The 27,580-nt window shown below is 36.3% G+C and overlaps 1 protein-coding gene across 1 annotated transcript in view; it reads left to right on the top strand.

The window, feature by feature from the left end:
• The first annotated feature begins 8,313 nt into the window (after positions 1 to 8,313).
• The window catches only part of LOC131415766 (solute carrier organic anion transporter family member 1B3-like), a 61,597-nt gene continuing 42,330 nt past the window's right edge, over positions 8,314 to 27,580 (top strand). The window contains exon 1 of the mRNA XM_058557583.1: positions 8,314 to 8,400. Coding sequence (XP_058413566.1) covers positions 8,314 to 8,400 — 87 coding nt within the window. The remainder of the gene's footprint in view (positions 8,401 to 27,580) is intronic.

The raw sequence follows: 27,580 nt of genomic DNA, 5'->3' as shown, positions 1-27,580 counted from the left end.
GTGCACAAGTGGAGGCTGGCCTTAGAGCATGGACAGATCATCAAGGCAGAATATGTGGTACTGATGCTACAGGTAGATAGATGTGGTGGAAGGAGCTTTTGGAAGTTTTGTTCTTCATTTTTGTCAGTGAAATAGTCATCAGTTGAAGGTGAGGACAGGAAAGAGTGTGAGTTTTGAGAAGAGAGATGAAGGTAGAAAATAGATAGAAAGAAAGATGACATGGATTAGGAAAATGCAACATGATACCTAGGCAAAACGAAAGGACCATTTGAGCATAAATTTAAAGTCAACATGGTTGAGGGTTGCATTCAGCAGCATGGATGAATAGACAGAGTAGTCTGAGAGTTGGATTTAATCAAGGTTGTGGTTTTGTCAAGCAGTTAAAATGAAGCAAGAGTCACAAATGGCTTGAAGACATATGGAAGAAAGTGATTACCATGACCATTAAATTTAACTCAGATATGGACGGAAATGAAGACAAGAAAGGAACAGTGAAATCTCTGGTGGAGTCAATCAATGGATTATAGATCTTGGTCAGTGGAAGCATTGTTGCATCCAGGGTACTACAGAGTTTGAGCTGAAAAGATAAATAGTGGTAATCCAATCCTTAAAACTGGTATTATGGATAAATTGCAGTTTTTGGTGTGACAAGGTCTAGGATATGTCGTTGTGTAGAGTGAGTAGAAGCAAGGTCATTGGAGAAGAGAAGGTTAAAAAAATCAAGGAGCCAGAGAATTAGAAGGATTCTCTTCATGGTCATTGAAATCACCAATAATTATGATAGCAGTAATATTGTAAGAGATTGGCTTTGAACCAAGAGCTAAAACTGTCACGGAATAAGTGGGAGTGATTCAAGAATTTGTAGATGATTCTAACAAGAATAAGGATAAGTGATAGTCTTTTGATATGAGATTCAAAACTATAGATTCTGAGGGAAGAGAGTGTGAAAATGGAAAGGAAGTAGCAAAGTAAGGCAAGTTGGAAACCAGTCCATCTGGTGTGGAGCAATATGGAGAATAATGCAGCCCCCACTGATCGCAGCAGCAGGAAAGGCAGTGTCTTCAGGGAAGGGGCAGGTGTAACTTAGAGCAAGAAGGTGAAGCGAAAAGAATTCAAAGAAGGTAAAGGGAATTCCACTTGTGATTAACCATGAGCTCCAAAAGCTCGAGCGGGATCTCAGTCCAGGATTGGGAGAGGGATAGGAGAGGAGGGGCAAAAACAGGGATGTGCAGAGCCATATGGGGATTAGACAGGAGGTGATGAGAGTGATCAGGGAATCCCTACCTTCTTATGGAGGTGCCTAAAGTCAGGAAGATGATGACCATAGTAAGATTAATCATGACAATGCCAGGGCTTTAGCATCAGTGGGTAGAGAGAGGCAGGGTTCTTTCCAGGAGTATGCAGTCTCCTGGAGCTGCCTCTTGACCACTGCCAAGGGAGGTGTGGTGAGAAGGCAGAGGGAGGTTTGCTTTAAGCCTGAAGGCACCCTCTTGAAGCATACCTGTGGCACCTAACTGAGAACTCTAGGAATAAAAACTGCTGGAAGAAACTGCTGGACACATGTCTTAGAGATTTTCTTTTTACTCATTTGGTATGAATTAATTGCTTTAAAAATTTATGATACACAAATGTCATACAATGACTCTATTAGGTGTTAAGTATTGAATCTATAACGTGTCAGGTACTGTGTAAAGCACTTTACACATATTATTTAATCTTTACCCCAAGTATTGTCTTCCTACTTCATGGATGAGGATATTGATGCTCAGAAAGTTGAACTAACCTACTTAAGTCCTTACTGCCAGCAGAGACAAATTGGCATCAAAGTTTATCAGACTTCAAAGACCATGACATGTCATCAGAACTGTGGAGATTATCTCTGGAATAAAAATCAATAGATTGTTTTTAGCAAATTTTGCAATTCTATTGACCCATCGACCGATGTTAGCATAATATCGATCTTTAAAGAACTGTTGCAATGTCTTTCCTCTGACCACTTTTATTCTTCCACAAATCACACAAGAACTGTCTAATTACTTAAAAAGTCACATAGGGAGAAGGACATGGAAAATGCTCTTTGATCTCTGGCAACATTCCAGAATTTCACCATATAGCTTTAGCTTAGGGATTAGAAGTGTTCTCAGTTAATTTGTATTGTTTTACCTCCATTCTTTTTGTATAGTTGTCTCAAAACAAGATGATGAGTCTTGGGTGGAATGGAAATTTGAAGAAAAAATCTTTAGCATGAGAACATCTAAATTGTATTTCTACTCTCAGTGGAAAGAAAGTTCACAAAAACAACTGAAAATGTTGTCTCTCTCTGCTACAATTGTTCTCAAAATCCGGTGTTATATAAAGACTAACTGAAGTGCTTCTTTAAAAAAATGCATAATCGTTGGTCAACTAAATCAAAATCTCCTGGGTGTGGGGCCTGGACTGCTATGGATTCTGACTCAGCAAAGGACTATTTGGGAGCCTGGGCCCTAATCTTCCTAGCCTCAGGTCTACGTTTCTCAATTCCCCCTAATTGAGAAATTAAGGATTTCCCAACCCTTCTCCCTCTCGACCCTCTCTGGTTCTTGCTATGATTCCAATACTTCCAGGAATAAACCATAATCTATCACATAACTGAGATGAAGAACTTAAAATACATATTGCCGCAGCTGTATCAACAATGGTCCTGTGGAAGTGATAAGGGGTGACGATGTTTTCATATATGCATTCTTACATTGCATACATATATTCACATTGCTCTCTGTATATAAAGCCATATATATATATAAAATAGCTATTATGTATGTGTTCTCTACATAATAGCTATATATATGTATATAATAGCTATATTTATATAAGATAACAAATATATATATTTGTTCATGTGAGAGAAGGGTTTGAATATTACTTACATTAATACACTTCCAGAACAGAGCTCAATGTCTGAGGTATAGAGGTATAGTAGGGAGGCAAAAATGTTTGAATTAGTGAATGAATGAATGAAACCTTATCCCTCCTCAAGAAAACTTTCAACTGGGTCAAGATCTCCCCTTCTGTAAAAAGCAAGTCAATAAAAGGAAACTATGTGACTTTTCTTTCTTCAGGCTTTGATGTAAGGAATCTATCACGCAAAGTAGTCTTGACTTTTGTCATTTTTTAAAATTTTGTCCCTTAGAAGACCTATCTTGTAACGAATTGGCACTTTACTATTCCATATGGGACATCCAGTATTCATCCACATCATATTAGAACTGCACCCAAGTATCAAGCAAAAAGAGTATATTTTATCTTTTGAATGCTATAGCAAACTGTAGACACATTTTAAAAATTGCCTTGAATTTTTTTCTATCTGGAGGAGTTTAAAATACCTTGCATAATCTGTTTTATTTGTATTTTTAAAGAAAAAAATCTTATGCAACCAACTTAAGTAAACAAATATAAGTTGCTGTCAGAAATAAAGCTTAATAACTAAACTTTCACATAAAAATCGTTTAGAAATTCTGAGAAATTATTAATATAATCTTTAAAATACAGGAGTCTGGAACAGACTCTTAGAATAGCTAGTTAATTTTCTTCTATTTGCTTGGGACAATGACCTAATAAGATAGTTAATCATCATTGGACTGATGAAAAAAGCCAACTAACTATTTAAAGAGAGACTTTAACAGCAGATAAAGGGAAGGACTTGTGGCTGTTGCTGTAGGATTCAAAGTCCAGGTAAGAACCTTTGAGATTCTCTAACTTCAACATTTCTTCCATGTGAGAAACTTTCACAAATTTCAAGGAAAAAAAATGTTTTGATGGACATGATAAATATTACACATTTTATGCTTTATGACTTATGCACAGTTATCTTTTAAGCTCTTAAAACTTATTAAATATCTCTATTAGAGACAGGTGAGCCTCAGGTTTATATATTCTTAAAGATAAAATACAGAAAATCAGACATTTATAATTTAAAAATAAAGTTTGAAATCTTGTTTCTGTTACTTTCTAGACAAGTGGAACTTCAAGTCTAAAAAATGAACCTTTGGTTACCTTCTAAAAATACTCTACAAGGCAATTATTTTCACTATGTACATAGAATTATTAGACTTGCTCCCTATTTCTTTGATCCCATCTTAACCGGATAATCTTAAGCGCAAAGTTAGTTGGCAAACATCAGGAAATGGGATGTGTCTCAAAGTTACTTTCCTTGTTTCAACTCAAATTTGACTCAAGGTGAGGGAAAAAAAAGAAATTTTCTAGATAATTTTATCTCTGATTAAATGAGAAAAAAAAATCTGCTCAGCATGGGGCCTAGCACAAACTAAGGACTCAATAAATATTAATTCCCTTCTCTAATTCAGGAAGGTGGCTACCCTTATAAGATAATTATTATTGTCCAAGTAAGGTGGAAGATGGGGGAAGTCCCCTCGTAAAAGGTCTCAGAGGTTAGTAAATGCTGTTTTCCCTTTTATTCTTCTCAGTTCCATAGGTACATGGTAGAAACCGAATCGCGTCGCTTGCACTGCTTTTCTATGATCCCTCCAATAGAAAAAGCTTGACTCAGATAAGCTGAGGCTGGTGAGATTCTGCCCTCCATTCTCCACCCATCAAACTACGCGGAACAGGGCTGTTCTATTCAGGGAAGAGTTGCAATACCACATCTGAACGCCAGTGGTCCTATCTTATACACATATTGTGTCCCCAAAATTCATTCATATGTCAGTTGTTTGGAACTCTGAGAAAAAAAATATGTCCAGAAAAAAATATGGTAAATGTCTCCAACTAAGGCTTAAAATGTCATGATGAAGTGGAAAGTGTGGTGTTTAGAGTCAAATCTAAATTGATATTCCAACTTTCTAATTACTTTGCAGTTACTTGTCACAATTTAACCTTTCTCAGAAATGAAGGAAAATGTGCCTACATTTCCAACTTTTTTTCTGGATATTTTTTCCCAATATTTAAGAGAGAGGTGTGGAATAGTAGTTAGTTTGGGAAAGCAGTGGAAATACAGGGAAAAGTAACGGCTATGTTACAAGGTATATTATTCTCCAGTGGAGCGGCAGTGTGGGAGAGGTTATCTCAAGTGGGACTAACTGGGAAAATATCTAAAAGGGTCATTTAGGGCAGAATTACAACCAAGAGATGAGGAAGAACATTACAGCTTGAGAAGAAACATATAAGGCAGAGAGTTTTCTTCTGGGGACAGTGGTTCCATATGGCTGAAGGTGCTTATGGGTGTATTGGGAAATGAGACTGAAAACAAGGACTGGGTTTAGTTTGTAAAAACTCTCAAATAAGAACTGTGAATTTTATTTTGTATGGTACAAGGGACCTCTGAAAGATTCTGAGGATGGATGTGATATGCATAGCAAAGGGAGAAGCCTGGGAGACAGGATAATCAGAATTTACTCAATTGCAATAAACAAGGTTAGGAGTGGTGAGATAATAGCCTTCAAGAATATTTGTTCAGTAGCCAAAACTGAAAAAATACTAAAGCTAAAGAGGGAATATCCACCTTGCAAATAATTCAGAGATATGGTAAAAATTGGGAAGTGGTAAAAAATGATTTCCTAATGTTTAAATCCTGGGGAAAGATACAGAAAGAGATATTAATGGGAAAAATGATAAGAAAATTATCGAAGAACTGCTTATGACTTTGGGACCACAAAACTACTGATTTTCTCCTCACTCCACTCTATCCAGTAACTGAACCTGCCCAGGTACAGGCATGAGTGGAGCACATGCCAAAGTGGAATGACTGGATTCACTTAGATGTACACAGGTATGGGTTTCTGCACACACACATATGTTTATATACACTCCATATACACCAGTGATAAGATCCTCAGACATTTATCATTTCTATATTTACACATTATCCATTAAATACGCATTATATATATATATTCAGGGTCTTTATATATTTATAATATAGGGAATCAATAAGTCCTTATTGACTAAATTAATGAATAAAATATACAGTTGATCCTCATTATTTGTGGATTCTGTATTTGTGACTTTGTGTACTCATTAAAATTTATTGTAACCCCAAAATCAATGCGGCTGCTCTTTCATGGTCATTGCATACCTGCACAGAGTGGCAAAAAATTTGAGTTGTCAGACACATATGTTCCCAGCTGAGGTTAAACAAGACGTGGCTCTGTCTTCTTGTTTCAGCTGTTATATTGTAAACAAGAGATGTTTTCATAGTCTATTTAGTGCCATATTTTTTTCATTTTTGTGCTTTTTTTATTTGGTGTTAAAATGGCTCCCAAGCATAGTGCTGAAGTGTTGGCCAGTGTTCCAAGGTCCAAGAAGACTGTGATGTGCCTGATGGAAAAGAAATATGAGTTACATAAGCTTCCCTCAGGCATGAACTATAGAGTGCTGTTGGCCGCAAATTCAATGTTAATGGATCAAAAATATAAATTAAACAAGATGTCTTTAAAGAGAGGCACACATAAAACAATACAAAGCATTGATCAGTTGAGGAAAATGTTGTGACCAGAGGCTCACAGGAACCTAACCCTGTATATCCCCTAGCAGCAATGTTCAGTATTTACTAATTCAGTGTTTGCAATTACTTTATAGAACATAACTACCACAAATAATGAGACTCAACTATGCATATAATATATATTAAATATATTGAATAATTATTGCCCAATTAATAATCATACATCTATGCTTACATGTATGTCTGTATATAAATAGATATTTTGGATACATAAATATGTTTTATGCTCATATGTATAGACAAGAATACATTTTCTAAACCTCAGCAAAGAACCCACTATTCTACATAAAAGAGCAAAGCTAAGGACCAAGTTGACTTATTTTACTAGTCTTTAAAATAAGGGCTTAATAACTTTCAAAATTGCAATTCTTCTTGCACTTTGACTTCAAAACTCCCCTTGTAGGAATTTATTCTACAGATATAGTCACACTTAAATAAAATGACATATTAAGAAAATTTTCTAACATGAAATAATTAGATACAACACAAACGTTTATCAACCTGGAACTAGTTAGATGTGTTATGGACAATGGAATACCTTACAATCATGAGAAAACTGAGGCAACCGTTTATTAATATAAAGTGAAGTATACAAAGCAGGACAAAAAGGTAGAGAACAATGTTAGAGGTGTGCTGACAGTTGTGTTAAAAAAGGAAAATATTATATATTTAACTAAAAACGCATATAATATTTCTGGAGAAGATTCACTAAAGGCTGATAATATTAGCCCTCAGAAAGAGAAACTGGATGCTGGGGAGATAAGACTTAAGAGGAAGAGTGTTTACTATACGTCTTTTTGATCCTTTGTACTTTCAACTGCATGCATATATTTTCTTTTCAAAAATAAATGAACAAAATTAAAATAAAGCAGGATCATGACTGTGGTAAAGTCAAGCATGGCCAAAGTCTCCCTGAGAGGTACTTGGAGTACACTTTGTTATTATTATTTTTTTTTTGTGAGGAAGATCAGCCCTGAGCTAACAACCATGTCAATCCTCCTCTTTTTGCTGAGGAAGACTGGCCCTGGGCTAACATCTGTGCTCATCTTCCTCCACTTTATATGGGACGCTGCCACAGCACGGCCTGACAAGCAGTGCCTCGGTGTGCACCCAAGATCGGAACCCCAGGCCACCAGCAGTGGAGCATGTGCACTTAACTGCTATGCCACGGGGCCAGCCCCCACTTTGTTCTTTTTAACAAATTCAAATTCCACCTGCTTTTTGAGCCTGGTTCCAGAGGTATCTCCTCCATTAAACTGTCTTAGACCACTCTAATTACAATTCATTACATTATTTTTCTACCTATTTTCACTATCTACTATGTGCAAGGCACTGTGTGGCACTTTGTAAAACTGTAAAGATAAATTAAACATATATTTACCTTCCTAAATCTTATAATGTACATACATAGAAAATATTTTAAAAATTTATTTCTATAATTTACAATTTTTGTTCATCTTATCTAGTGTGTGATTCTATATTATCATATTTATTTGCTGTTTTGAATTTCTTTCCATAAATTTATCATCCTAACTAAATTATAATCTCCCTAAAGATAGGGCTCTGTGTGTGTATGTTTTTTCTCCTCCTTTTGATTTCAGCGTTTACTGAGCCCAGTGCTCAGGACATAGTAGGTCCTGAATGAATATTAATGGATTTATTGATTGATTGACGTTGACTTTGTGGCTTTTCTTACTTCTGAATTGTATATTGTTAAAGTGAAATAAATTATACTTTTTTCTCCCTGAATAGGTGACCATTTTGAATAAAACATTGGCAACAAGTGAAAACTTTCACATGATATTTGTAGTTCAATGATGGACCAAAATCAACATTTGAATAATTCAGCAGAGGCACAACCTTTAAAGAAAAGAAAAACTAGATGCTGCAATGGATTTAAGGTAGAATGAGTTTCATGTTTCCAAACTAAGTAATTTGATGTAAAAAAAGGCAAGTGGTTGTCAAAAAGAATATTATATTTCAAATTAGAGTTTTCAACTGAAGTGTACATATTAACAGAATTATCTATAAAGTGATTTAAATCAGCCTTTAAATCTGAAGAAGGCATTTCTTTGGTGATAATTCTGATAGTTAAGAGTTTATTAATGTTGAAAATTTACAAATATTTTGATATTGTCTTTTTGGTTCTCAATAGACCAAAAGATATTTATAAATGTGATTAAAATAAGATAAGTTACTGTGTAATGGATTATATGCCAAAAATATTCTTACAATTGACCTATTGTTACTACAAAAATTGGAGTTCTCTTGCCCAATGTGTATAAACAAGCCAATTAATTAAGGCATCGGCTTTTGCGAAAAGAAATCAGGTCTATTCTGTAAGATTGATCTGCAGGGAGACAGGGTATGTGTGCCTTCAGATCTATCACCCTGATTCAGGATTGGGGGTGAAATTTAAGAGGTTAGGGAGAACAGGCTGGCACACAGAAACATGGTGGGACAGGTTTTGATTGGTGGGCTTCAAGCATTTATGGTAATGTTTTAAACATTTATGATGAGGTTCTAAACATTTATGGTAAGGTGGAGAAGGAATTTTAAAACCAGATCTTCCTGAATGATGGACCCCTCCTTTCTGATAAGAGTCCAAGTTTTAAATTCCAGTCATGTCCCAGTTCTTTGGTTCCATGGGGAGGAGAATCTTTGATTCCCTGGTCATTTCAGGTCAAGAGTTCTTCTGAGCATGCTTTAGCTCTGTGACTTCACCCATTTTCTGAAAGATAATTTCTTAATGACTCTGTTGATAAGTTGGGGTCAGGCGAACTGGTCCTAGAGGACCTATGGTTACAAATCCCTTCCTTTGTTGTTCATTCCTCAATCTTGAGGGATATAGGGGGATGACCGCTCTAGCTTCTTCTTTCTAATAAGGGGCATAGGTTGTTCCATCTCATTGAAACAGTTTCTCAGTAAGACGGTGATGCAGGTGGGCTACCAAGGTTAGGCCTATATTGTGTCAACAAGTAACCAGGTATTTAATAAGAAGCCTTTCTAAAGAAACAAAAAGAAAAACTAAGTTAATGGTTGGAGCAAATTATAAAACAGTTTCTGAGCCCGGGGGGCAGCCAGTCAAGAAGATTTGCAGATGGCAGGGTCAAAGCATCTTTTGCAGTTTGAAACATCTCTGATGATGTCATTGCATGTTCAGGAATCTTTCTGAGTGGCTTACACAGCAACAGGCATGAATCTCTCTTAAGTTTATCTCAAGCTGTCCAGCTTCAGTTAGCAGGACTTCAGGAAAAAGGGCGGTTTCAGTCCTCCTTGCTTCCAAATGAAAATGATGGCAAAAATTGAAAATGTTAGTTTGGAGATTTGTAGCCAGATGTTTCAGGAGACCAGAAGAAGTCAGAGTCCAGTCCAGCTTACAAATAGAAAACAAAAACCTAACAGACAATTAACAGAAATAGAATCTATTATCCATGAATGTGTACTATAGTTTTTGTTGAAACATAATTTTTCTCTATAAAATCACCCTCATTTTAACCAAAGATAGCCAAATTCAGACTCACTGGTTTGCAAAATAAGTCTAGTTTCAATAAACTTGGCCCAATTATTTACATAAGTACAGCAAGAATAGCAATTGATCACATAGGGTCTTTCAAATCTGCTTTGCTGGAACTTTGTATAAGGAATCTCAGATTGAACTTCAAAGGCCTCTTGAGGCCAGGAAAGCCAAGACAAGGACTTGTCATCAGACTCTACCTGCAATATCTATAGATTTGGGTGGATTCTTCTCTTCTCTTGAGGTTCCCCAAAATATCCGGAGGTCATTTGTACCAGCCAGGGAAGTGACATTCTTTACTCACCTGGTAAGGTTGATGAGAACCCTGTATGCAAGGTACCGGGTCAATATTTCCAAGGGGCTTCATTCCATAAAGTCCAATCTTTGTTCCTCAACGCTGTCTGGTCCTCTGAGTCTATGCCTGTTTCTCTCAAATATGACACTCCAGTTAAAGGTTTGGTAATATAATCCAATGTTTCCAATTTTGTCCTGCTATAAGGAGATCAGATTCTTATTGAACTTATGCAAATAACTATATTACCATGAAAATAAAAATATTTACTCACTAAGAGTTTCTAAATTCTGGAAAGCTCAGGTAGGGAGAAAAAGATAAAGGTTTTAATTCTGTCTACAAAGCTATAATTTACCAAATTGTTGTAAGCATAGTTAGACTTTAAGAGAAAAGGGTTTCTTTAAATCTGGAAAAACAGTACATTAAAATATAAGCAATATTTCAAAGAAAAAGTCATAAAAATTTTAATCATCCTCATCAGTTCATTCAGTTTCGTGTAACCAACTCTTGATCTTGATCTTTTTTTTAGCAGTTTCATGAAGTCATCAGTTTCTCTGTTAGAGTTCTGTAATTTCTTACCCAGTTCAGTTTTATGATCTGAAAGTTTATCAGAAACCTGTATTCTAAAGTAAGTGTCAGAGTCCTTTCTGTGAATATCTCTGAAAATGAAACATTTGCAAGAGCATCAGAGTAAAACAATAACTATCTGTAAATGACAAAAGACTCAAAATGGCAATTGACAAAGAAACTTGGTTATTTCTGCAACATACAATACTTTAAGATAATAACTAGAATCATGGCTGACAACCAGGACAGATCAGAATTTTAATAATGTTATATAATTTTCAAAACACTTATATCAATAACATTTACGCACATAACATAATCTAAGGTTTATCATCACTTATTTGGTAATGCTTCCCATATAATTTAAGATACCAAATAAGCCTAATAAGTTTAGTATCTTTCTCTTTGTAGGAAGAGAGAACAAATTTCTTTGGGTAGTCCCAGAGGCTCTTGGAAAATTCTCAGAGAAATTGTCAAGTCAAAAGAAAGACTTCATTTAGGATTTGAATTTTGAAGAGCTTGTCAAAAATATCAAAAGGTTTTAAAACACTTGGTCAAATAGGAAACAATGCTCACTGTGAAACAATGCTTAGCCAGCCATTTAACCAAAGTGACAACAGAAGATGCTGAGACAAAGAGAATTAAACAATTTTTTAAAAATCTTCATTTTCTTAATATAGAGACCTTAGCTTTTGAAATATAGGAAATTATTTTGACAAAACATAGAATTTCTTTTAGGTAGACTTACTCAAAGGCAAAGAAAAAACTTTTATAATCTCTTTATCAAGAGCAGACTAGAACTCCAGGAAAATTATCTCAAAAGAGACAGAAAACCAAATTCTAATTTTGGCACCTGCTTACTTTTTATATTAAAATGTAATATAATTTGCTTAATAATATTGCTTAAAAAATTTGCTTAATTAAATTCATTTTAATCTTAGCCAACTTGACCATGCACAGAATTCTTTCCTCAGTGTTCCTCTTCCACAAACCATCTATGACTTTCTTTTTACATTCAGAATTTGTCTAATGCCTTCTTTCTTCCCTCTTAGTGCTTTAGGACAAATTTATCTTTCTTAACGAAACAAGAATGTCTCCATTCTTTATACCTTCTTTGCTGAAAACATACATCTTACTTTCCTTGAATACAAAGATGTTTCTCTTATTAATTTTTAGTAGCTTTAATCACAGATGTTAATTAGGATTCTTAACCCTTACAAACCTTTATTTTTAGTGAAAATTAAGAAGTAAGTGATTATAAACTGTCTCTTACAAATTGGAATTCTGTGACTTGGCAAATGTATAAATATTTTTCATAATTTATAGAAACATGCTACTTCATAGTACAATCTTTTTTTTTTTAAACAGTTTTTACTTATTTATTTATTTATTTATTTATTTTTTTGTGAGGAAGGTCAGCCCTGAGCTAACTTCCATGCTAATCCTCCTCTTTTTGCTGAGGAAGACCGGCTCTGAGCTAACATCTATTGCCAATCCTCCTCCTTTCTTTTTTTATTTTTTCCCCCAAAGCACCAGTAGATAGTTGTATGTCGTAGCTGCACATCCTTCTAGTTGCTGTATGTGGGATGCGGCCTCAGCATGGCCGGAGAAGCGGAGCATCAGTGAGCACCCGGGATCCGAACCTGGGCCGCCAGTAGCGGAGCGCGTGCACTTAACTGTTAAGCCATGGGGCTGGCCCCATAGTACAATCTTTTAATAAAATACGAGACACATTTACTAATGGACTCAAACTTATTTTAGTTTCTCTGTAATAAGAAGCCAAAAGTAGATAAACCTATTTCTAATATTTTTTGAAGTTATTTTAAATGAACATGCCATAAAATATAATTACTGTTAAGAGTTTACCCATAAACTCTTATCTCACTTATGTCTATACCATTTGTTTGTAACAATCATATTTAGGTTACTCACAAAAACATTATGTGACACTAAAGCAGTTAGTCATCATCTTAAGCTTTTTTAAGTACATATATCATAACATAAAATCATTGCTAAAAAGTTTCCCTCCAAATTTTTACTTTTTTCACATTTATTTATTTTATCTGTTTCCAATAATTGTTTAGATTGCCTATAAGGACTTTATGAGACATTAGACAAAATAAGCTATTTTTTAAGTTATTATTCTTGCTGACAATGTCTACAACAGAGACAACATAAGTTTATTTGACTCATGTTATCTCTGTTGCAAAACCCACCAGCAAGAAGTGGTAAAGACTGTATGTTTTCATCATATCCAATGCTGATAACTCTGAGGACATGTCCCTTTTAATCAAACCAACAATCTTAAATAAGCTTTTATTTACCAAAGATTACTTTATATCATGTTAGCTTGAAAAACATTTGGATTAATTTCCATTACATCTATAAATAATTTATGTAAATGCTTACTTTAAGCCAATTGAACAGAGATCTTTAGAAATTATACCATCTGGAGGTAAGATAATCACACACACATACATATATATAGACACAAATACACAGAGACTCCTCAGCTATTGTTTTATAATTACTGCCATGAATCAGGTACCGTAATACAAGGCTCCCTAGTTATTAATCCAAATTTTGTTTTAAGTTTTTTCACTAATATTTGTGGAGAAGACACTCAAGATGCTAGTTTTTGGGTGAAGGCACTCTTATGGCCATTTTTTTCTTTTTTTCCTTTTTTTTCTTCAGTCTTAGGGATTGATGATGGGTTACATAGTTCCCAGAGAGTTTGCAAAATCTTTGAGACAAAGGAAATGAGTGGAATCTGAACTGCCTCTAGAGCTGCATTTCCAGTCTTGCAAGGATTTTTTTTAACAACAGTTGCTCTTCATTCCTCAGAAATTGGGCTGTAATTTAATTGACATTTTAGGTTGATCTACCTGTCCAACTATATCATCTCTAATTTGCTTCCTTCCCTCTGTGTGCTTAGTTTTATTTTAACTTAGGGAAGAAAGCCTGGAAAGCAAATTCCTAGCAAGCTCTGAATATCAGCTTCCAGTTTAGCTGAGTTTCTGATTATAAGTACCTAAATCCTTTCAAATATCTTGTCAAGTTTCAGCCAGGACAAAAAGTAACTCTATGTGGCGGGATTGAACAATTCCAGTAATCTTTAACGTAGTAGTTTTCCAGAAAATCTCTGAGTCTTGTTAACTCTGGAAGGGGCTTATTTTGGGCCTTCCTTCAAACCTAAATTATGAGAGTGTCTGTAAAGCCATGACGTAATATGTGCTTTTCTTTTAGGTGACTTTTATAACTTGTAAGATACTGCAGTTCTTTGTAAACATTTACAGCTTCTGGAAACTTTAGGTGCCAGAAAGTGGTGAGCTCGACTCTAAAAAAATTTCTCTATTACCTGGCTCTTAAAAAGGAGCCCCCAAGTTTCCACTCTAGTTTTAAATTATCCTGGGTTATCTTGCCAGCTGTTTATAGTTATCCCCATTTTATAATTTTATTTATTTATTTTTTCCCCCAAAGCCCCAGTAGATAGTTGGATGTCATAGCTGCACATCCCTCTAGTTGCTGTATGTGGGACGCGGCCTCAGCATGGCCGGAGAAGTGGTGCGTCGGTGTGCGCCCGGGATCCGAACCCGGGCCGCCAGCAGCGGAGCGCGCGCACCCAACCGCCCAGCCACGGGGCCGGCCCAAGTTATCCCCATTTTAGAGGGCTTTCCAAGGTGGCCGCGACACACAAGGCAATTTCTAAAGAGAGTTTGTTATGGTCACCAAGAAACTCAGCCCCCAAAGTGCCGGTTTTACCAAATAACACAGTCAGACAAAGAAAAACATGCACAGACACAGAAATTAAATACTCTGGGACTCTAACCCAGGGTACTGTGGGACACTATCTCAGAGCTGAGGACTCTAACCTAATCCTTTGAGTGCCCCAGCAGCTGTAACCATTTTCTGTTGTCTCCCTTGAACCCACAATTCTAGCCTTGGGACTTTAACCCAGCAAAAATCTCCCCAGTGGGGCCTCTAACCCACATTCCTGATGAGATTATTAGACAATTTAAGCATAGATGTGTTATAACAAGGTTACTCACCCAAAAGATGTCTGATCCTGGAGCTGTTTTCTTCTCTCAAAAGGAAAAAGAGTACAGAGGGGGCCTGGGGCATGAAGGCTGGAAACAGGAGTCCAATCAGCTGTGCCTCCAGGCAAAATTTTCTAGACAGCCACTCAGGATCAGTGAAAGATCCTGCATCACACTGGGGGCTCCAGAGCCTCAGGTGGGCAGTCACAGGACCTTGTCTCTTCATGGTTGCCAAATTTTGTTACTGCACAAAATTGACGTCCTCTTGCCTGATGCACGTAAACAAGCCAATTAATTACAGCATCAGCTTTTGGGAAAAGAAATCAGCTCTATTCTGTGAGATCAATCTGCAGGGAGACAGGGTATGTGTGCCTTCAGATCTGTATCCCTAATTCAGGATTGGGGGTGAAATTTAAGAGGCTAGGGAGAACAGGCTGGCACACAGAAACACTGGTGGGACAGGTTTTGATTGGTGGGCTTCAAGCATTTATGGTAATGTTTTAAACATTTATGATGAGGTTCTAAACATTTATGGTAAGGTGGAGAAGGAATTTTAAAACCAGATCTTCCTGAATGACGGACCCCTCTCTTCTGATAAGAGTCCCAGTTTTAAATTCCAGTCATGTCCCAGTTCTTTGGTTCCATGGGGAGGAGAATCTTTGATTCCCTGGTCATTTCAGATCAAGAGTTCTTCTGTGCGTGCTCTCGCTACGTGACTTTGCCTATTTTCTGAAAGACAATTTGTTAATGATTCACTTGATAAGATGGGGTCAGTTGAACTACTCCTGGAGGACCTGTAGTTACACTGTAAACAGAGAAGATTAATCAGTCTTGTGAATCACTTTGAGTTCTTGATCTATTTAAATTTTTTTTTTTAAGAGAACAGCATTTTTTATTCTAATAAATTAAATAATATTGTCTGATGGAAAACAGATCTTCATTAATAATCAGAAGGCCTGGCCCAAAGACCTAGTTGATGACTTACGAAATCCATTTCATTTTCCCACGTGCCAGCTGGTAAAAGTAATAATCCTTTCTCTTGCTTTTGTCACAAAACTGTGAGACATTAAATGATATAGATTGCATTGGGATTTTTGTAAACGGGGAAAAGTACTCATGGAGCTCAGCATTCAGGAAACTAAGACTCAGAGAATTGAGAAGTTTGCCTGAGGTCGTCTAGCTTGTAAACTGAAAACCTTTGAACCCAAGTCAAAGCCCTTAAATCCCCATAGAGAAGTCATCTGTAAATCAAAAAATCAATCAAGGCTGGCATTTACCAATATTTAAGTGTTTTACTCAAAGTTGTAGTCTTATCTAGCTGAAATAAAGACCACAGAGATCAGACTCAACTGCAATAATGTTGTTTAAGATCTCTTTTAACTTTGTCCAGGGAACACAAAGTATATTTGTTTTCAGAGATTATTGGTAAAGTCTGTTCTGATGAAATATTTGAATAATATTTAAGCAGAACAGCAGTGACAAGGAAAAGGTATTGGTTAATGCAACTGTATTACACTGTAGGGTATAATATGGGTGTAGGGGTAATATGGTGTGCTGGATTATTTCTGCTTTTAAACACTGAGGGTTATAGTGATGTCATTTGCACATGCATAGCAAGGTAACAACGAACAGGCTAAAGCAAATAAGATTGCTAGAGTGGCCCCCTGGAGCATGCTTGAAGAGCCAGGAGTTAACTTAGCAGTGTGTATAAAGTCTGTTAGCTCCAGCCCAATAAAGAAGACCAGAGAAACAATAATAGTAACAAACATTTATCGAGCACTTACTGTATGCCAGATGCTGTTCTAGTGTTGTACTTCCATCAGTGGATTTATTCCTTACCTCAATTCTGTCAGCCAGAGTCAATTATCTCTCCTTTACAGATTAAAAAACTTAGATACAGAGAGGATAAATGACTTCCTCTAGGTCACTAACCTGGTGAGTGTTGGAACCGAGGTCTTAACTCAGGCAGTCTGATTCCCAATTCCATGCTCTCGATTCTACTTCATATTGCTAAAGTAACTGTGGGTTTCCATACTATCAGTACCCTCAAGATGTTCTGGTAAGCAGGGATTTATAAGTGGACTATTTAATAATATTCCTTATTCTATACTTCTAAAAATTCACTTTCAGACCAAATAATTCAGTATCAAGTAGCCACAGGATTCTTATACTTGTTTATGTCCATGTGCACACACACAAATACATGTTTACTGACATGTATATACAGACTCAGCAGGTAGAAACGTATAAAAGTGCAAATAGACAATGCATACTTTTAAACAACAACTGCCTAGTTTGAGTCTTTCCTACCCTTTACCCTCAAGTTTTGAACTGAACCTACTAGGTTATATAGACCGTGCCAGTATGTCCTTCATCTTTACACTTGTTGTTCTGCACTTCAGATTTCTTGTACCTCTACGTTGTAATGAAAATTCTTTAAAAACACAAAAGTAATGCATTGTCATCCAAACACATAAATAATAGGCAGGGCAAAAGTAAAATTTCCCTCTAACTGTCCTTCCCACTCCCATTCCAGAAATAATCAGAATAACCATCCCATATGTAATCACCAACAGCATCCGTATTCCAGTTTTCCTTTGACTCATTTTCCTCCAGCCATATTAGCCTTTTTGCTATTTCTCAAAAATGCCAAGCACACTTCTGTCTTGGAGAAGTTTGCACTGGCTGTTTCCTCTTCTGAAATATTTTGCTCCCAGATATCTTGCTTCTTCATCTCATTCAAATCTCTGTTTAAACATTACCTCGTTCCTGACCATCCCATATAAAACAGCATTTTCTATTCATAACTCTTGAACCAAATTGATTTTTTTGTACCATTTACTACCTGACACTGACACACAAACATATATACGTGTATGTGTGCACATATGTGCCCTTAATGGCTTAAAACAATATAAATTTATTACAGTTCTGTAACAATCTTACAGTTCTGAAGTTGAGAAATATGAAATGGGTCTTAACTGAACTAAAACCAAGTTGTTGGCCGGGCTATGCTCCTTTCTGGAGACTCTAGGGGACAATTCATTTCCTTGCCTTTTCCAGCTTCTGGAGGCTGCCTGAAGTTCTTTGCTCATAACTCTCTTCCTTATTCAGCGCTAGTGGTCAGTCAAGTATTTTTCACATTGCATCATATTAACACTGACTCTTCTGCCTCTCTTCTGCATTTAAAGGACCCTTGTGATTACATTGGGTTAACTAAGATAATTCAGGATGATCCCTTTAAGGTCATCTGATTAACAACCTTAATTCCATTTGCCACCTTAATACCCCCTTGCCATATATAATATACTCATAGATAGGCAGAATAATGACCCTCAAAGATGTCCAGATCCTAATCTTTAAAACCTCTGAAGTTTATAAAACTTGGTGTTTAAAAAATTGTTTTTTACTCAATATTATAATGCTAAGATTTATTCATATTATTTCATATAGTAGTTTATGCATTTTGAATGCTATATATCATTTCATTATATGAATATACCATAATCTATTTCTCTGTCTATGGGCGTTTAGATTGTTTTTAGGGATTTTTTGTTATAAATAATGTTGGTATGAATATTCTCATGCATGTCTCCTGGTGTGCCCAGAGTTTTTCTTGACAATACTTACAACTGAAATTGCTAGAACATAAGAGTATATAAATGTCCAATTTTATAAGATAATGCTAAATTGCCATTTGAGTGGTCACACTAATTTACATGACCATCAGAAATTTATAAGAGAAAATCTGGGTACACCTTCTCTCCAACACTTGGTATTATCACACTTCTTGCTTTCTGCCATTCAAATGATTGCTTTCCTAATTTCTTTTCAGAGTCATTGTTAGTGTAGAGATATGCAACTGATTTTTGAGTGTTGATTTTGCATCCTGCATCTTTAATAAATTTGTTTACTAGTTCTAATTTTTTTATATGCTGTCTTTAGAGTTTTCTATACATAAGATCATTATCTTAAAACAGGAGCAATTTTACTTCTTCATTTGTGATTTGTATACATTTTATTCCCCCCTGGTAACCACTAAACTGTTCTCTTTGCCTGTGTGTTAGTTTATCTCTCACTTATGAGTGAAATCCCGTGGTGTTTGTCTTTCTCTGTCTGGCTTATTTCACTTAACACAATACCCTGAAGGTCCATCCACGTTGTTGCAAATGGGCGATTTTGTCTTTTTTCTGGCTGAGTAGTATTCCATTGTATATATTTATACCACATCTTCTTTATCCAATCATCAGTTGATGGGCACTTGGGTTGCTTCCACTTCTTGACTAAAGTGAGTAATGCTGCAATGAACATAGGGGTGCATAAGTCTCTTTGAATTGTTGATTTCAAGTTCTTTGGACAAATACCCAGTAGTGGAATAACTGGGTCATATGGTATTTCTACTTTTAATTTTTTGAGAAATCTCCATACTGTTTCCATAGTGGCTATACCAGTTTGCATTCCCACCAACAGTGTATGAGGGTTCCCTTTCTCCACATCCTCTCCAACATTTGTTGTTTTGGGTCCTGGTAATTCTAGCCATTCACAGGTGTGAGGTGATATCTCATTGTGGGTGGGATTTGCATTTCCCTGATTATTAGTGATGTTGAACCTCTTTTCATGTGCATGTTGGCCATCTGTATATCTTTGGAAAAATGTCTGCTCATATCCTCTGCCCATATTTTGATCAGGTTGTGTTTTTCATTGTTGAATTGTGTGAATTCTTTATATATTTTGGAGATTAACCCCTTGTCAGATATATGATTTGCAAATATTTTCTCCCAGTTGGTGGGTTGTCTTTTCATTTTGTTTATGGTTTCCTTTTCCTTGCAGAAGCTCTTTAGTCTCATGAATTCCCACTTGTTAATTTTTTCTTTTGTTTCCCTTGCCCAAGTAGACATGGTATTCGAAAATATCCTTCTAAAACAGATGTCAGAGTGTATGGTCTATTTTTTCTTCTAGGAGTTTTATGGTTTCAGGTCTTACCTTCAAGTCCTTGATCCATTTTCAGTTAATTTTTGTGTATGGCAAAAGATAATGGTCTACTTTCATTCTTTGCATGTGGCTGTCCAGTTTTCTGAACATCGCTTATTGAAGAGACTTTCCTTCCTCCATTCTATGTTTTTAGGTTCTTTGTCAAAGATTAGCCATCTGTAGATGTGTGCTTTTATTTCTGGGCTTTCAATTCTGTTTCATTGATCTGTTGTCTGTTGTTATACCAGTACCATGCTGTTTTGGTTACTATAGCTTTGTAGTATATTTTGAAGTCGGGGATTACAATGCCTCCAGCTTTGTTCTTTTCTCTCAGGATTGCTTTGTATATTCAGAGTCGTTTGTTGCCCCATACGAATTTTAAGATTCTTTGTTCTATTTCCATGAAGAAAGTCATTGAGATTCTGATTGAGATTGTATTGAAACTGCAGATTGCTTTAGGTAGTATAGACATTTTGACTATATTTATTCTTCCAATCCTTGTGCATGGAATATCTTTCCATTTCTTTATGTCATCATCAATTCCTTTCAATAATGTCTTATAATTTTCATTGTATAGGTCTTTCACCTCCTTGGTTAAATTTATTCCTAGATATCTTATTCTTTCTGCTGTGATTGTATATGGGATTGTATTCTTGAGTTCTCTTTCTGTTAGTTGATTATTAGAGTACAGAAATGCAACTGATTTTTGTAAGTTGATTTTATACCCTGCAACTTTGCTGTAGTTGTTGATTATTTCTAATAGCTTTCTGATGGATTCTTTAGGGTGTTCAGTATATATAAAATTCATGTTGTCATAAAACAGTGAGAGTTTCACTTCTTCATTGTCTATTTGGACTCACTTTTATTTCTCTTTCTTCTCTAATTGCTCTGGCCAAAACCTCCAGTACTATGTTGAATAAGAGTGGTGAGAGTGGGCATCTTGTCTTTTTCTTGCTCTCAGAGGGATGGCTTTCAGTTTTTCCCCATTGAGAATGATGTTGGCTGTGGGTTTGTCATATATGACCTTTATTATGTTGAGGTACTTTCCTTCTATGCCCATTTTATTGAGAGTTTTTATCACAAATGGATGGTGGATCTTGTCAAATTCTTTCTCTGTGTCTATTGAGATGACCATGTGATTTTTATTCCTCATTTTTTTAATGTGGTGTATCACATTGATTGATTTGTGGATGTTGAACTATCCCTGTGTCCCTGGTATAAATCCCACTTAATCATGTTGTATGATCTTTTTAATGTATTACTGTATTTTGTTTGCCGATAACTTGTTGAGGATTTTTGCATCTTTGTTCATCAGCAATACCGGCCTGTAATTTTCCTTCTTTGTGTTGTCCTTGTCTGGCTTTGGGATTAGGGTGATGTTGGCCTCATAGAATGTGTTAGGAAGTGTTCCACCTTCCTCAATTTTTTTGAATAGTTTGAGAAGGGTAGATATTTAATCTTCTTTGAATGTTTGGTAGAATTCCCCAGAGAAGCCATTTAGTCCCGGACATTTATTTTTGGGGAGGATTTGGATTACTGTTTCAATCTCTTTATGGGGAATTGGTCTATTCAGATTCTCTATTTCTTCCTGTTTCAGTTTTGGGAGGTTGTATGAGTCTAAGAATTTATCCATTTCTTCTAGATTGTCCAATTTTTTGGCATATAGTTTTTCATAGTATTCTCTTATGATCCTTGGTATTTCTGTGGTATCCATTGTAATTTATCCTCTTTCATCTCTAATTTTATTTGAGCCTTCTCTCTTTTTTTCTTAGTGAGTCTGGCTAAGGGTTTGGCAATTTTGTTTATCTTCTCAAAGAACCAGTTCTTCATTTCATTGATCCTTTCTACTATATTTTTTGTTTAAATTTATTTATTTCTCCTCTCATTTTTATAATTTCCTCCCTTCTGTTGACTCTGGGCTTCTTTGTTCTTCTTTTTCTAATTCTGTTAGGTGTAGTTTAGGATTGCTTATTTGAGATTTTTCTAGTTTGTTAAGGTAGGCCTGTATTGCTTTGAATGTCCCTCTTAGGACTGCTTTGCTGCATCCCATATGAGTTGGTATGGTGAATTTTCATTCTCATTTGTCTCCAGATATTTTTTGATTTCCCCTTTAATTTCTTCAATGATCCCTTGGTTGTTCAGTAGCATATTGTTTAGTCTCCGCATGTTTGTCAATTTCCTACCTTTTTTCTTGTTGTTGATTTCTAGTTTCATAACATTATGGTTGGAAAAGCTGCTTAAGGGGCCGGCCAGGTGGTGCAAGCGGTTAAGTGCGCATGCTCCGCTGTGGTGGCCCAGGGTTCGGTAGTTCAGATCCTGGGCGCACACCGATGCACTGCTTGTCAAGCCATTCTGTGGCGGCATCCCATATAAAGTGGAGGAAGATGGGCATGGATATTAGCCTAGGGCCGGTCTTCCTCAGCAAAAAAGAGGAGATTTGGCAGATGTTAGCTGAGGGCTGATTGTCCTCACACACACAAAAAATGCTGCTTGATATAATTTCAATCTTCTTAAATTTATAGAGGCTTGCCTTGTTTCCCAACATATGGTCTATCCTTGAGAATGTTCTGTGTGCACTTGAGAAGAATGTGTATTCTGCTGTTTTTGGATGGAATGTTCTATATATATCTATTCAGTCCACCTGGTCTAGTTTTTCATTTAAATCCACTATTTCCTTGTTGTCTTTCTGTCTGGATGATCTAGCCATTGATTTAAGTGAGGTGTTAAGGTCCCTTACTATTTTGTGTTGTTGTTAATATCTCCTTTTAGGTTTGTTAATAGTCGCTTTATGTACTTTGCTGCTCCTGTGTCTCTCATTACCTGTTTTATCTTGAAGTCTACTTTGCATGATATAAGTATGGCAAGACCTGCTTTCTCTTGTTTGCCATTAACTTGGAGTATTGTCTTCCATCCCTTCACTCTGAGCCTGTGTTTGTGTTTAGAGCTGAGATGTGTTTCCTGGAGGCAGCATGCTGTTGGGTCTTGTTTTATAATCCATCCCACCACTCTGTGTCTTTTGATTGGAAAATTCAATCCATTTACATTTTAGAGTGATTATTGATATATGAAGGCTTAATGCTGCCATTTTATTGCTTGTTTTCCAGTTCTTCTGCATTTCCCTTATTTCTCATGGCGTATATTTTGGACTACCAATTCAGTTCGGTAGTTCTCTATGATGGTTTTCTTAGTTTTCTCTTTGTTTATCATTTGTGTCTCTGTTTTGATTATTTGTTTAGTGATTACCATGAGGTTTGTATAAAAAGTCTCGTAGATGAGATAGTCCATTTTCTGATACCCTCTTATTTCCTTAGACTAAGCCAATTCCATCCATTTCCTCTTCCCTGTTTAAGTTGTTATTGTCACAACTTATTCCATCTTGTGTTGTGAGTTTGTGGTTAAAATGATGACATTATATTTATTGTTGATGTGTCCCTTCCCTTTATCTTTAATTTTATAATTAAGTGTTTGCTAACCTGTTCTGATAGAGATCTGCAATTTTCTGATTTTATCTACCTATTTATCTCCTTGTTCAATGCTTTGTAATCTCTTTCTTTTTTTTTTTTTTTTTTGGTATAAGGGCCTTCCTGAGCATTTCTGTAGTGGAGGGGTGGGGAGGCCTTGTGGCAGTGAACTCACTTAGCTTTTGTTTATCTGGGAAAGTTTTCATTTCTCCATCATATCTGAAGGATAGTTCCACTGGATAGAGTATTTGTGGCTGAAAGATGTTGTCTTTCAGAATTTTGAATATATCATTCCACTCTTTCCTAGCCTATAAGACTTCTGCTGAAAGCCTGATAGGCATTCCTTTGTAAGTTATTTTCTTCTGCCTTGCTGCCCTTAATATCTTTTCTTTGTCATTGACTTTTGCCAGCTTCACTTGTACATGCCTTGGAGAAGGTCTTTTTACATTGATATAGTCAGCAGTTCTATCAACTTCTTTCACTTGTATTTCCAGCTCCTTCCCCTGGTTTGGGAAGTTCTCAGCTATTATTTCTTTGAACAAGCTTTCTGCTCCATTCTCCTTCTCTTCTCCCTCTGGAATACCTATAATCCTTATGTTGCATTTCCTAATTGATTTGGATATTCCTTGGAGAATTTCTTCATTTCTTTTTAGTCTTAGTTTTCTCTCCTCCTCCATCTGAAGCATTTCTATATTTCTGTCCTCCAGACTGATGATTCTCTCCTTCATAATATCAGCTCTGTTATTCAGGGAGTCCAGATTTTTCTTTATGTCATCCATTGTGTTTTTCATCTCCAACATCTCTGATTGGTTTTTCTTTACAGTTTCAATCTCTTTTGTGAAAAAGTTCCTGATTTTATTGAATTGTCTATCTATATTTTATTGTAACTCATTGAGTTTTTTTTTTATGATAGCTATTTTGAATTCTCTGTCATTTTGATTATAAATTTCTGTGCCTTCAGAATTGATTTCTGGGTACTTGTCATTTCCCTTCTGGTCTGGAGTATTAACATATTTTTTCATACTGTTTGATGGTGTGGATTTGTGCCTCCACATAGTGATACTATCTGGTCTCAACTGCTACTTGCCGCCACTGGGGGGGCCTTCAAGAGGTATGTATTCTGTGCCTGCTGCAATGGTGGCTCACTGGCTCACAGCTGCTGCTTTTCTATCATATGCTCAGGCACTCTGGCTGACCGGCTGACCTGGAGCACTGGGTGCGGGGAGAGGCACTTCCTTTTGAGTGTGCAATGCTGAGGGCATTCTCACTCTGCCTTCATTATCTGCTCTTCGAGGATGCTGGCTTGATGAAGACACCCCAGAAATAGCTTAGTCACTTCTGTGTGGGGCTTTCCCACACACAGTGGGAGAACTTGGAAAGCGAAGATGTTCCCACAGAGTGCCACCCCTCCCCCCTCTCTTCTCAGAGCCATGCACGGGCCTGAGCCCTGGGTCATTGCTGTTGGGGGAAGGAGTGTATATCCCCTCACTTCCTTCCACTTCCTCTGGGGGATCCAGCACCTCCACCTTCAGACGTATGGTTGTGTGGGTCTCTCAGATGTCTTTTGTGTTGTGTGAATGTCCTCTGCTTGTATATGAATGTCCTTTTCATTCTATCTTAGGGGGAGAGTCTAAGGGAAGAGCTCACTCAGCCATGATGCTGACATCGCTCTATTTAGACTTTTGATTTCTTCATGATTTAGTCTTGGCCAATTGTATGTTTCTAGTAATTCATCCATTTCTTTTAAGTTATCTAGTTTGTTGGCATATCATTTTTCATAACAGTCTCTAATGATCCTTTTTATTTCTGTGCCATCTATTATAATGTTTCTTCTTTCATTTTTGATTTGATTTATTTGAATATGCTCTTTTTTTCCTAGTCTAAGAGTTTGCCAATTTTTTAATCTTTTCATAAAATCAACTTTTAGTTTTATTGATTTTTCTTATTGTTTTTCTAGTTTCTATTTTATTTATTTCTGCTCAAATCTTCATTATTTACCTCCTTCTGCTAAGTTTAGGCTTAGTTTTCTTTTCTTTTTCTAGCTTATTGAGATGTAAAGTTAGGTGGTTGATTTGAGATCTTTCTTCTTTTTTTAATGTAGGTGCTTATCAGTATGAACTTCTCTCTTGATATTGGTTTTGCTGGATCCCATAAGTTTTGGTATGTTGTGTTCTCATTTTTGTTTGTCTTGAGGTATTTTCTAATTTCCTTTTTGAGTTCGTCTTTGACCCATTGTTCAAGAGTGTGCTGTTTAATTTTCACGTATTTGTGATTTTTCCAGTTTTCCTTCTGCTATTGATTTCTAGTTTCATTCTATTGTGGGAAGAAAAGATATTTGGTATGATTTTATTCTTCTTAGATTTGCTGAGATTTATTTTGTGACCTAACATGTAGTATATCTTGGAGAAAGATATGTGTCCACATTAGAAGAATGTGTATTTTGCTGTTGTTGTGTGGAATGTTCTGTGTATTCCTTTTGAGGTTAATGTGATCTATAGTGTTGTTCAAGTTCTCCATTTCCTTATTGATCTTCTATCTGAATGTTCTATCCATTATCTAAAATGAGGTATTAAGGACTCCAACTGTTATTGTGTTGTTGTCTATTTGTCCCTTCCATTGTGTCAATGTTTGTTTTATATAGTTAGGCACTCTGATGTTGGGTACATCTATATATTTATAATTGTTATATATTCCCGGTCAGTTGACTCTTTTGTCATTATATAATGTCCTTTCTTGTCTCTTGTGACATTTTTTACTTAAAGTCTATTTTATCTAAGTATTGACACTCCCACTGTGTTGTGGTTATCATTTGCACAGAATATCTCTTTCCATTCCCTCATTTTCAGCCTATGTGTGTCCTTAAACCTAAAGTGAGTTTGTTAGAGACAACATATAGTTATATCTTCTTTTTTTATATTCATTTAGCCACTCCATGTCTTTGAATTGGAGAATTTAATCCATTTACCTTTAAAGTAATTATTGATTGAGAAGAATTTATTATTGGCATTTTATTTAAATTTTCTATTAGTCTTGTAGTTCTTTTATCCTTCTTTTCTTCTCTTTCTGTCTTCCCTTGTGTTTTGTTGATTTTTTATATTGAAATCTGTCTTTTGCACATGCAAAATAGGGGGGTTGAATGGGGATGTGGTGGAAATCAACACATCTGCATATTTCAAGTCCTTAATGGTGGCACCAATTTCTGCAATTCTTCCAGGAGTGTAGTACTGGTTTTGATTTACTATTTTCTGATGTAAAGTAAGTTCTAATGGTTTCCACTTGACCTTTCCCACCATAATAACCATGACTTTATAGGTCAGGGAGCCAATGTGGGGATTATACCAGCTGCTAAGTATGTCTGTTTCAATTATGCATTCTCGAACTGGGGAAGTAACCACAGGATAAGTTTGGGGTCCCACTAGATCCACTGTGAAATAGACCTGAGCTAATACTCTGATCACTTAGCTTCTATAAGTCCTTACTCTGACTTGTTGGCCATAGTGATGTTTTGGGTCTCCCAAAATCAGTGTCAGTTCAGAGTCCTTAAATGATCTGACTGTTTCCTTTTCCCCAATGTACAGGTACTCTGGTAAAAGGCAGTAGGTCCCTTTTGGGGAAGGCTGGAAGGAAAATTAACACTATAACATTTTTGTAGTGTACTGGGGTCCTTTCTCGAGGGGACCCAGCCTCCCCTTTATCCAAGTGGTTTTAGGTCTGTAAAATGGTTCAAGCCTGGGAATTGATTGCGTGGCTGTGACTCTTTGTTTGTAGGATCAGGTTAGACTTCTATTCACTTGACCTAGGACTTTTATGCCTTTACAGATCAAGTAAGAATTTAACATTTCATGTCTAGGAACACCATGATCAACTAGCCGATGCCATAGGTCTGTGTGAGTCAGGCTATTCTGATTGCTGCTTTGACTCTGCTGTACATTATAGTAATAATGCCCACTCTGCCTTTGGTGGTTTAGTGCTGCCACTTGGCCCCTGCCACCCTGGCATTTAACCACTCCCATTGCATTTAGGTTTCTCAATTCAGTGACTGCAGTTCTCACTGTAAGGTCTGGCCTACAAACAGTGATCACAGAGTTCTTCAAGGATGCTGGAGCTCCCTCACAAACTTATTTCTCATAGTATTAGTGAAAGATATGTCTTCTGGACCCCCCAAGTGTCAGTGAGTAGGTCTTAAATGACAAATCCACACTAACATTCCAATCTCCCTAAGTCTTTGAATCTTTT

This window comes from Diceros bicornis, chromosome 17 (genome assembly GCF_020826845.1).
Source record: "Diceros bicornis minor isolate mBicDic1 chromosome 17, mDicBic1.mat.cur, whole genome shotgun sequence".
NCBI classification, from domain to species: Eukaryota; Metazoa; Chordata; class Mammalia; order Perissodactyla; family Rhinocerotidae; genus Diceros; species Diceros bicornis.
The sequence above is the reverse complement of the archived record's forward strand: the minus strand, read 5'-3'. Positions and strand labels throughout refer to the sequence as shown.